This window comes from Heterocephalus glaber, unplaced genomic scaffold (assembly GCF_053883595.1).
Source record: "Heterocephalus glaber isolate CG9 unplaced genomic scaffold, H.glaber_assembly_v1.0 deba00001720, whole genome shotgun sequence".
In the NCBI taxonomy this organism is placed as follows: Eukaryota; Metazoa; Chordata; class Mammalia; order Rodentia; family Bathyergidae; genus Heterocephalus; species Heterocephalus glaber.
This window is the reverse complement of record NW_028258433.1, coordinates 8,931,042-8,944,110: the sequence shown is the minus strand read 5'-3', so window position 1 is coordinate 8,944,110 and position 13,069 is coordinate 8,931,042. Positions and strand designations below refer to the sequence as shown.

General features: G+C 36.6%; 1 protein-coding gene across 1 annotated transcript; it reads right to left on the bottom strand.

Annotated features, from left to right (window-relative positions):
- Nucleotides 1-366: 366 nt before the first annotated feature.
- On the bottom strand, nucleotides 367-999 carry Csnk1a1l (casein kinase 1 alpha 1 like). The gene is given in 1 exon segment (XM_021236409.2): nucleotides 367-999. A coding segment is annotated over 1 exon segment (603 nt). The 5' UTR covers nucleotides 970-999.
- Between the last annotated feature and the right edge of the window lie 12,070 nt (nucleotides 1,000-13,069).

The following is a 13,069-nucleotide window of genomic DNA, read 5'->3' as shown; positions in this document are numbered from 1 at the left end:
TATAGACATAATGTCCTATTCTTCATGTCCCATTCAAAAGAGTCCAATTTCTCTATCAGAACACTGATGTTAAGTAAAAATTTTACAGATCAAGTTTCCAGTTTTCCAAAATGGGAGAGCCCTTCACCTGAATAGCCTTAAACCTTGCTTTTTATCTTGAAATAATCTAGTACCCACTCCTTGACTTTTAAGGATTCATAAAACATCCTCTTCCATTTTATGGTGCCATCCCTGACTATTGACACCATATTGTTTTGCTTCTCTCTTTTTGTCCTTCCATTCTTCACTAGGGTTCATTCTCTTATCTCTTTATGGTATGCTATTGCTATCTTATTGTTTTATTTTATTTTATTTTTTAATGGCATCTCAATGACTCTGCTCAATACCAAGATGTGCATTGATGCTAGCATATCAGGCAGTGCCAGTGAGGTTTTTATCTTCTCTGTATGGTATGTGTTGCCTTGTCCTGTTGTCTCTGTACTTTTTGGCCAAACCAAAATCAATAAGAAATAACTTATTACAGTAACGCCCAATGCCCATTAGGAAGTTATCTGGCTTAATATCTCTGTGTATAAAATTCTTTGTATGCACATATTCAATTCTACTGATCATCTGGTCAGCTAACATAAGTACAGTTTTCATTGTGAACCTTCTTGAACAGAAATTGAAGAGGTCTTCAAGGCTGGGTCCCAGAAGATCCATGACTAGCACATTATAATCTTTTTCCTGGCCATACTACCTTATGTGGGGGATCCCGACCTCACCTTGAAGAATCTTAGAGAGTTTGCTCTCGTACAGCAACTGGGGATGCCTGGCCTTCTGAGACTCTAGCTTCACTGCCACTTCCTCCCCCTTGGTGATGTTAATCACCAGGTAAATGTTCCCGAAGGAGCCAGACCCGATCTTCCGCACCAGTTTATATTTCCCTCTGACAATGAATTCGGCCTTGGAGCCACTGCTGCTCGCCATCCTTGGGAGACGAAGATGGAGCCTGGGGCCAAGCCCCAACTCTAGAGGGGAGGACGAAGGGCCTGGGGCTCGTCCACTGAGCACGGCTATGAAGGAGGGCACAGGAACTGAAAAACAGAGGACCCTGGCGTTGCAGGGTCCAGAATCAGCCAAGGGAACCGCGGTTGCTGTCGCTCAAGTCAGATTTTTATTTTATTTTTTTGCCAGGCCGAAGTCTGTGAGGCATTTCTCACTGTTACTTAGGTGAGGCTACTTGTTTCCAGGAGGCAGCCGCTGCTTTGCTTTCACAGCAACATAGCGGGCTGGAATAAAGGCACAGTGAGTTAGGGCGGCGATATCACTGCCACTACTACCACCAACTCCAGCCAGGGGAGAGCCCTGTCACTCCACCGATGCCACCATCTTGTTACTCCAGCTCCAACCAACACAAAATGCCCCCAGTCCCCAGCACTCGCTTCTTCACAGCACAGGGCACTCTGGGAAAGGGATCCCAAGCGCTAGCCCTGAAGGGTCAGCAGGGAGAAAGAGGGTGGAACCGGATCCCGGAGAGTGGCGGCCTAAGCTATTGTTTTATTTTTAGCTCATTCTTCAATTAACTGCTATTTCCCTAAGCACAGATAGCACACCTTATGCTTCTTATTAAATGTGTGACAGAATCTAGAATAATGTCCAGGAAAGTGGCTACCCATGTATCTCTTAATATGCTGTGCTTTTAGCTGAAACTTATGTCTTTTTTTTTCTTTGATTACTATCCAGTTTACCTTGCTACATTCTAGATTTTACATTTTCTGTGGCTGGATTAATATATTACTGTTCTTTTGCCATTAAATGTGGGTAATGTGTGGCAATGTCTTCTAGATCTTGATATTGTAATTTTAAAAATGTATAATTGATATTGTGTAGGAAGAAAAGGTCTAAAGGAGTAGGGGAAGTGGGAAGGGTAGGGGAAAAGCACAAAGGGAAAAGAAAAAATATGAGAAAAGGAAAAAAATGGAAACGAAGTCTTTGCAAATAGGGAAGTGTGGAGGGGATGAAGGGAGGGCAAGGGGAAGGGAAAAAAATAAGAACGAAGATGCATCATGTAAATGTACAAGATCCCAATGATGAATGTAACTGTACTTCATACCTAAAATGTACCAATAAACTTAATAGGGGAAAAAAAGAAAAAAAAAAGTATGTGTTGACTATTTGCTTGATTTCCCATGATAAATGCATTTCCAATATAAGAATTTAAAAAATATATTTGTATCCAGTCATCTGATTGGTGGGGCCATAGGAGCCTGAAAATTTTATGGTTCCATTTCTCTTTTGTATCTGAGATTGACCGTCTCTTGTATTGATATACAGGGATCCCAGAGATAGTCTTCCCTGGCAAGTAAATTTCAGCAAAGACCAACATGTCCATCATAGAACATTTACCTGTAAAGGAGTCTTTTACTATGAAGAGAACATATTAATTCACTTTCTGTATAGCAGAAAGCAAGTAGTATGTAATTATTATCTCCAATGCTGATGCTTCCTTGTGATTATTGTATTTATTTAGAGATTTACAGCTATAAAGAACACATTAAGAAATGAGGTCCTGAACTCTGTTATATACCCATGATATCAGGATCAAGTTTATAATTAACAATAGCTTAAGATAATTAATACCATTGCTCTATTGTTAGGTTATCATGGGATCTAAAACTGCTTGTGCTACATTGAATAGTTAAGGTTCAAAACACTCTTCTTCCCATACCGAGCAGCAGTTCACCATCTTTAAATATGTAAGCCCTTTTGTAAGCTGATGTAAGGTGTGCTTACCCCGAAGATCACACCTATAAAGCAATGACAACAATGAAACTAAACATGTTAGCCAGCTTCCTGTTACTATGACAGGACTATTTAGTGACTTCCTGTCACTAAAATAGCTGAGATAAACAACTTAAATATTTGTTTGGGTTTATTGTTTCAGAGGTATTTTTGCTTATGGTCACTTGACCACATCATTTTGAGCCTGTGATGAGACAAAATACCATATCAGGGAGCATGTGATGAAGCAAAGCAGTTCACTTCATGGTAGCTAGAAATCAGAGAAAGCAAAGAGAAAGAGAAGCACCTGGGGTCCCCATATCCACTTCAAGGGCATGACCGCAACGACTTCTTGGTCCACTAGGTCCCCATCCTAACATGTCCACCACCACCCTGGTGTCTAAGCCTTCAGCACATGGGCCTTTGGGAGACATTTATTTATTTTGAAGAACTTCATTTTTAGGACTAAATTTTCACATTCTCTATGTTTTGGTACACTGAGTGACCCAACATACTGTATTTTCAAAAACTGCCAAGAGAGATTTGAATATTCTCATCACAAAAATTGGCAAGGATATGAGACAATGCATGTATTCATTACCTTGATTTAGCCACTTTGCAATGTACACATATTTCAAAACATCATGTTGTGTGTATATATCTATATATATACAACAATATATATAATGTATATATATATACAGTCAGCATGTTGTTCTCTTGTACAACATGCTGACTGTAATTAATAATGACATATATATAAATATATATAGAACCAAATTCAATAGTACATTAAAAGAACCATTCAAGTAGGATTTCTTCAGGGATACAAGGATGGAATTCATAAAAGTGATATACCACATTAATATAACAAAGAACAAAACACTATATGATCATCTCAATAGATTTATAAAAATCATTTGAAAGAATTCAACATTATTTCATGATTTTTAAAAATTGACAAATTAAGAATGGAAGGAATGCACTTCCACAAAGTAAAGGCCATACACAACAAACCCATGGTTAACATTGAACAATTCAAAAAAGAAGTCAAGAAAACCATAAAATAATAAAGTCATGAAACATTGAAAAACTAAGCTGAATTTGATTGGAAGAATTAATATTGTTAAATTACCTAAAGGTCTGTACAGTGAAAACTACAAAACATTAATTTAAAAATTGAAAGAGACACAAAGAAATAGAAAGGTACTCCATTTCATGGATCAGAAAAAAATATTATTAAAATGTCAAAATTAGGGCTGATGATATAACTCAATAGTAGAATGCTATAGCATCCAAGAAGCCCTGGGTTTAATCCCCAGCACTGAGAAAAAAATCAATATTACCCAAAATGATATGTGGATTCAATGGAATTATTATCAAAATTCCAATAACACTTTCATTGAAATAGAAAAACATCATGATAATTGAGTGCACCCACAGAAGATCACACATAGACAAAGCAAAAAGAGTAAAGCTAGAGGCATCATAATACCTGACTTAAAAATATACTACAAATCTATAGTAATTAAAACTGAAAACAGACTCATAGACCAATTAGAATAAAAATCCCATGAATAAACGTACACATTTATAGTCAATTGACTTTAAAGAAAAATATCAAGCATGCATAATGAATAAAGAACTTTCCTTTCAGTAAATTGTATGTGAAAACTGAACATACAGAAGAATGAAATTAGTACTCACTTGACACCATATACAAAAAATCAACTCAAAATGGACTGAGAGTTACATGTAAGACTTAAAAGCATAAAACTAGTAGAGGAAAACAGAGAGGAAAAGTTCTGAAACATACATCTTGGCAATGATTTTTTTTTTTGGATATGACGTTCCAAGCACAAGCAACAAGGGTTGAGGGTGTGTGGTTCAGTGGTACACCATTTGCCTAGCATGTATGAAGCCCTGGTTCAATCCCCAACACTAGATAAAAAGAAAAGCCACAGGTAACCTCAAAGTAAAAAGCTTCTGTACAACAAATGAAACAATCAGCAGAGTAAAGAGTAACCTATGGGAGAAAATATTTGCAAACCATACATCTGATATGGGGGTTATATTCAAAATATATAAGGAACTCAAACAATAGAAAGAAAACATGATTTTAAAAAGAGCAAAGGACCTGAATAGACATTTCTCAAAAGGCATTTATCATACATATGGTGAATAGGTTTATGAAAAATGTTTAATATCATTTCTTATGAGGGCAATGAAAGCTAGACCCATAATAAGATATCACCTTACCCTCATTAGTATGGCTATTATCAGAAAGACAAAAGATATCAAATGTTGAAGAGGATATGGAGGAAAGAGAATCCTTGCACATTGGTGTGAGAATATAAAATTAATTCAGCTGCTATAAATAGCGATGTAATGGAGATTTCTCAAAACATTTAAAGTAAAATTATCAATTTGACCAATAACTTCAGTACTGGTTATATATCCAAAGGAAATGAAGTCAATATGGCAAAGATGTGTCTGCACTTCCATGTTCACCATAGCATTATTCACAGTACCCTAGGTATGGGATCAGTGACAGATGAGGGATTTTTAAATGTAGTAATTATACACAAAATGGAATGCTAATCAGCCTTTAAAATGAAGTAAATCTTATCATTTGTACCTACATGGAATAAACCTGAAAGATCTTATGTTAAGTACAATAAACCAGGCATAGAAAAATACCACATGATCTCACATACATATGGAAATCTAAAATGTCAGACTCAGCCCCAGACTCTGCAAGGAAGTTGGGGAAGGGCCATATTGGGGAGATGTTGGTCAAATAACACAAAATTTCAGTTGGACAGGAGGAATAAGTTCAAGAGTTCTCTTGTACAACATGCTGACTTTAATTAATAATGACATTATATTTTTGAAAATAATCTAAGTAAGCAAAAACTCTGTTGACAAGTCAAGAGTACAGCTCAGAAATTCTATTTAAGTCATGAATAATAGGTTGTCTTTAAGCCTATTCTTAAGAAAGACTCTCAGAGGAACCCTGATGCAATCTTCATTTTAGATTTATCCCATTCCCAGACTCCTGAGTTGTTACGGTTGTAGAATTCTAGAATGGTATTGCTACAATAGAAAAGGTCACCAAATCTCTGAACGAACAGGAATTTTCCCATTTCCTAGTGGTGGTAAGAATGTGAAATGGTGAGGAAAGGAACTTAGCCAGTAATATGAAATGAAATATTTAATACATGGCTCTCTAAATCCATAGGAAAGTTTATTATAAATTGTACTTAATGTAAAGAAAATGTAGCACACAACTTGCAAATAATGGAAAACATGATACTTTTTTGTAAATTCAGTATAGTTAATTGATTCTCACACAATACTTTCATTCATTTACACTGAATTTCTAAGTCCATAGCTACTGTCTGGCTAAAACTGAGGTGACTGCTCATCCTCCACATCTGCAGCCTTTCTCCATACTTCTTGCCATGATTTGAATGTACATGTACCTCCAAAATTCATATGTTGGAATGTAATAATCCAGTGTGAAAGTAGTAAGAGGTATGATTACTTCTTGACTTGTCAAGAGAGTTTTTGCTTACTTAGATTATTTTCATCAGGAATTTTGTCCTTCTTTTTTTCTCATTTCTCTAAATTAGCCTGGAATCACACTTTAAAAGGTTCCTGAAACATAGTCTTGATAATCTTCCAGGTGAATAAAACTTGAATATGTCCCAGTCCTGCACGACAGAATGCTTCTTCCTTGTTTCCCTTGTGTCAAACAAAGTTACACAAACTGAGACCCCAAGAGTCCTCACCTACATTGAATCCAATTCTGGGAAAACATTTGGTAAAAGACAACTGAAAGGATTACAGATACTGCTTGTTCCACTTGCAAGTTTCTCTATAATACAGAGAAGGAAGGGCATGTTCAAGGCCTCAATGCAGAACTGGTGTTAATTCTTTAAGCATTATTTCTTCACTAGATTTATTAGGGATGAGGTTGTTGGGATGAATCACACAAAATAATCAACTAACATTATTCCTTATAGCACAGCTAATTCAACTTCAGAAATTAGGTGATAATATATTTATTTAAAGACAAAAGCATCAAAGCTTGGCAAAATTCATAACATAAGAATATATTATCTGATTATAATATTTTCAAAAGTGAAAGAAATATGTACAGCTCACTGAAAACCTGCTCATCTCACTCAAATATGCTTCCTGAACAAATGTCTTTTAGGCACCAAACTGATGCTTTTATATAATCATTTTAAAATTAGAGAGCTAATCCAAACCACAACCATAATCAAAATTAAGAGCGTGACAATTTTTTGAAACATTAAGTATCTGAAAATATTACCACCTGACTTCTCCACAGAACTGTATTACCAGTTGATTTTAAAACTACTCTAAGGGTCTCAGGTTAGCTTGGGCCCCATCATTAGCCAATGTGTCACATCCCACCTTTCAGCAAATAACTACACTGCTGTCAAAACAACGTGAAGCCAAATCTGCTTATATTTTATCAAACTAAGGAAAACCAGGGATGTAATATTTTAAATTAAACAAGGCTGCTATTCTCACGGGGATAAAAAAACTTAAAAATAATTTTTACCAACTCAGAAAGTCCTTACTTATAAGTTCAGACATTTAAGTACCTTTAAATATTGTACTTCATTCTTTTTGAAAGTTTCAAATTAATCACTATCTGTCTTAGTTATTTTTCTTATTGGTAAGATAAAATGCCTGACACCCACAAGTTAAAGGTGGAAAGGTTTATTTTAGCTCAGAGTTTGTGGAGGTTTCAGTCTGTACTCAGCTGTCTCCAAGGCAGGGTGGTATGGGGATCCCAGAGGAGAAGCAGCTCATGGCATGGAAGGCCGAAAGCAATAAGCAGCAGCCTTCCTGCTTTCATTCCCTTTTATTCCTTCCAAGATACAAGCCTATTGGTTGGTGCCACTTACACCCAGGGTAGGTCTTCTGTCTTCAGTAAATCCATTCAGCCACACCCAGAACTGCATAATCCTATATTACACACCTATGATCCAGTCACTCTCAAAAGCCCCACCTATAAGTGCACGAGGCTTTGAGGGGACATCTAAATATAAGCCATAATGTTCTTTTCCTTGTCATGAATGAATTATAAAAATATTTATATATATATATAAAAAACATATTTTCTCCAATATATCGCCCAAAGCAACAAGACTCCTAATTAAGACTTTTGACCACAGGTTATGATTATGATTTCTATGATATTATAAGAATTATTTGTTTATATTAATAACACGAGTGAAATGGGAAGATAAGATTATATACCAAAACTCTGCTAAGTAGGATGAAACTTTCTAATTCCAGAAACAAAACAAAGACATTATTACTTGTATATACTTCTACATACATATATATATATATATATATATATATATATATTTGCAGACATGCACTCATATGTAATAATCTGCAATGAATTTGGTTTCTTCAAGTATAATTCACCTTTCCTCAATTAGGTAGATAAACTCCAAATAAACTGGCCCTGTCCAGTTGTTTGGGGTCTGGATTTTGCACTTCCTTTCAAACATCTGACACTTTTATCTTGTTCTGCAAAGCCCATTTTAGTTCCTCCCTCCTGTTTAACCAGAAATGAAACCTTGACAACGTGCCACATTCTCCTGAGATCTGATTATATATCACATCTGTGTGTTTTGCAGCAGCAGCAGGCAAGAGCTTTGTATCAGGCTGTAGAAATGTACACAGCTGGAACTGAACTGTGATTTTATTCAGACTATGTATGAGAATTGGAGAACTATAGGCATAGATAATAGACCTCCAGAATAGATAAAAGGCAAAAGGGGTTGAACAGAATAAGAAAGCACAAGGAGAGGGATGCTGCATGAACTCAGCTACAAAGATTGAGCAGAAGGATACTTCCTACCAAAAGCCACCTCAGAGAGGTTTGCCAAAAGTTCATTAACAAACATTTATCGTGTCTTGTAGGTGTTGGCATAGAAATACGTGTCTGGAAATATCAACACAAATGAGGTATGGCCATGGCCCCAAGAGAGATTAGGGTCCAGTGGATTTACACTTTGCAAGGCGAAGGGCTGCTGCTGTATGGTATGCTATAGGAAAGAGGTAGAGCACTTGGCTAGGAATGCCATGGGATTTTCAAATACTTTGTGATGGAGATGATGTCTATAATATGTCCAACATCACTCACACAATGCATAATGGAAAGACCATTGGTCTTAAAACAAGAGATTATGATTCAAGTCCTAAGATTCCTGCTCATTAGCTTTGTGATCTCCAGCAGTCATGATAGTAGCTAATAGTGATCAATTTTGTATTGTGTACAGCAGAAAATTTGGTAAGAACTTTACATCAACTACTCTCTGGGTGAGACTTAATTATCTGTACTCCCATTTACAGAAAAGGAAACAACATCACAAATCTGTTCAGTCACTTACTCAATATCAAGGAAAAGGTGAAGGAAATAGTTTTGAGCTACTGCTGTCAATTACAACTGCAAACTCTAAACATGTGCAGATATGGGTTAGTTTTCTTATCTGCAAAATAAGGTTAATAGCCAGGTGTTGTGGCTCACACCTATAATCTCACCATTTGGGAGGCTGGGGAGGGAAGACTGCCAAAAGTTTGAGACCAGCCAGGGCTAAATAGTGAGTTCAAGTCTACTCTGAATTACGTAACAAGACCCTGCCTCAAAAAAAAAAATTTTTTTAAGGGTTAATAAAATGTCTGTCATACTTAACCTCACAAAATCTTAGGACAATTAAATGAGATGATGTGCATTGGAAAGTGTATATTCAATAAAAATTATTCTTTTTTCCAGCTACTATAACAATAAATGACTATATACCATTGTTCCATCAAGAGAAACAATAACTCTTCTTCATAGTTTAAAAAACTCTCTGTAATGGTGTAGTGTGTTTAATGCGCCTATGATGTAACAATTGTTGGCTTCAACACCTAGGGAACACATATCCAGGGGCAGAAGCATTTCTTGCCTAAACTCTCCTACTGTCAGTGCTGTGAATATTGTGATTATTGGAGCTCATGTTAATCACAGAACACACCACAAAGGTATTATTGCTCAAAGATTCTATCTGGAGAATTGTATCTGGGGACACTCTTTCCTTTATTTGGGGACAGACCACTCAGAGCAGAGAAATGGTAACTAGAGGCTAAATGCAGGCTCTTCTACATATTTCTGAGTTATATTGCCACATAAAGCTCACTAAGTGATTGAAAGGAAGGAGGGCACCAGAGATTACTCCTTTAATTTCAGTGTTTGTTCTGAGTGTAAAATGGAAACCAAATAGCATGAGAATTTGCAAAAATCCCACTTTAAAGCTTTTTAAATCTTACCTCACAGTTTATTTCTAGCAGATGTATAATTATGAGGTCTGCAACAATCCTTGGAGAATGAACTTGAGATCAGTTATCAATTCCTGAAGGTTCTCCTCTGAAAACACCAGCCCAATCTCTTTTTTAATCTCTTACATTTCTAGCACTGAGTCGGATGCTGTAGAGCAGTGCTTCTCAAACTTGAATGTGCACACAAATCACTTGGCTCTTAACTAAAGTTTAGGTTTCAGATTTGGTAACTTTAGTACAGGGCTCAAATTTGTGCATTTCTACCAGGCCCCCAGACAATGCTGCTGATGATGTTGAACCACAGACCACACTGAACAGAAAGGCTGCAGAGGACACAAAAATAAAGAAACAAGTATTTTTGCACCTAAAGAGCTTGTATTTTGCCACAAGATTGATTAAGCTTCTATGATTGATGGTACCAGTCCTAGGATTTTCAAATAACTTTAAGGAGTGTTGAATAATTCTCAGGACAGCACTCCTCTGAAGAGTATTTATACATATTTTGGGGATCAACTGCTTTCAAAAAGCCAATGTTCATTGTTATGGATTTATAAATTTTTTCATTCCATACTGTCAGACATTAGTCATCAAAACTAGTTTTTCCTGAATATGATGATATACTAAAGTCACTAAATGCTTAATAACATTGCATTATTAAGTACTCCAGAAGTGTCTCTTGTGTCATTATTTAATCTACAGTCAGTTACTAATTTGGTGATCGGCACTAACAGCATCCAATAGATTACCACAGGGACACCAGGAAGAAGACTGGTGCTAGCCTAGACTGTCCCATCGGACATGAAGGCAGTAAGTATAACAGCAACAGAGTCTGAGTACTTAGGAGTCTTATTAATATCTGAAGGATTCTTTTTAATTCAGAACAATGAGAGATTTGGGTAAGACAATAAAAGGATTACATGAAATCTACTAACAGATAATTCAAACACACCCATTTAAAGCAAAGTATAAAGAACATAGAAATTAGCATGTAGATCAATTTAGGTATTGTAATTACTAATTAATCCCTTTCCCCATAGGGCTGCATTTCCAATTTTTGTTTCTCTAAACATTACTGTCTTTTTAAAAACACAAATAGGTTGTGTGAAGAACATTTTCTCTGGTTAGGTACATTTAGGAAAGACTGTTTATTCCCCACTTAGGATTTACAAGGATTGCTTACCACTTTGGGACCTCCTAGAAACAGAAACCAAGAGAGGAATAGACATCTGGAGATTTATAGGGAACTGCCTCCGAGATTAAATTAAGGAGGAAGGGACAGGGAAGACCTTGCGGACCATGATGTATGCATGTCGGTATGACTTCTGGTGAAGAGAAAAGGCAGAAAGGAGGTTTGGATATGAGGTACTCAGCCTAAGAAAGAAAGTACTAGGAAAGTACTCAGAAGCCAGCCCAGTACCCCTAGAGCTAAAATGGGCAGTTAGAAGAATTTACCTGCCTTTGGAATGGTATCAGGCCACTCCAAACAGACTCAGGGAATAATGGCCTCCACAGGGATGTGTTACAGAGCTTGACAGCTGGGGCCCTAGGTCAACCTCTTTGCCACAGTGGAAGATTCGAGGGGGGCTTATCATAGCCACCACAGCTGCTCAGCCAATTCAAGGATGTGAGTGTTCCAGTAACAGAGAAAACACTAAAACTGATTTAACTCAGTTTATTTGATCACAGAATGCCTCACATCCACTCACATATACATTTTTTCCCTCTCAGCATCTTTCAGAGGACCAGGGTCCCTTGGAACCCTGGAAACACTGCCTCAGGGTCAAGACTACCTTTTTATTTTGATATTTTTCTTTTATTGTTCTTGCCTATCCTTATGTCTGGAATTGTTCAAAGTTCAATGCTTAAAGAATAATCTGTCTGTTTTAATTGCAATTCAGGAAGCATGCTTTTCTTGCTTTGGTTATTTCTATTTTTAATTCCTACTTCTAGAAAGATGTTAACTGTTTCAGCACACAATACTGATAATGATTTCCTTTTCCTGGACAAAAAATTAAACTACTTTCCCTATCTTTTATATATATATAAATACATGTGCTGAAATGAAGTAGTTAAGTTTCAATGTGATTTTTTTCCATGTTCTCTTATTAATATATTTGAAGTGAAGATTTTCAAATTGGCAGAGTAGAACAACAGCCGACTGCCATCAGATGTATCCTGGAACCTTGAATCACTGTTTTAAAAAATGTTCAGGGACAATGTAGCCAATTTGTTTTAAGCTACTAGAACTTGAGCTTTGTTACATCAGACTAACCCAGCCTAAACTGACTAAAACAACAAATTATACAATCCAGGAGCCATAAAGAGAGGGTTGTATTGCCAAACTTCTTCCCAAACCCAAAAGTTTACCTCTACTGTTACAATGAAAAGGCATTTTTTTTTTTTTTGGTACCAGGGATTGAACCCAGGTCCTTGCGCTTGAGCAGCAGGCGGCAAAACCACTGAGCTAAATCCCTGGCCCGAAAAGGCCTTTTAAAAGTATGTATATGTATGTATATGTATATGTATATATATATCTCAATTAGGCCTAAAAGGAGCATCTTCAATGCTGCAGGAGGTTTAGAAGAGTCTTTCCTACAACACAAAAGTCCCTTCCTTGATATCTATTTCCTGTCACATCCCCCAAACCACCCCCCACCCTCCACCCTCTTGGCCTCACCATGGGCTGAGCTCAGCCTGGGTGGCCTTTGGGGCTTAATTGTTCCATTAGCATGAACAGCTGCATTAGTCCTTCTATTGCTGGGGGCCTTGATGAAAGTGTTCTCCCTACTATCTCCCAATAAAACAATGATTTGGGCTTTTATGTCATCATGAAGTGATTTTATTTTTCTTTTTAAGAATTAAAGAATATGTTGTTTTGTTAAAAGTGCTTTTGTTTATGAATTTCAAAAGCAAGTATGATTTATGATAT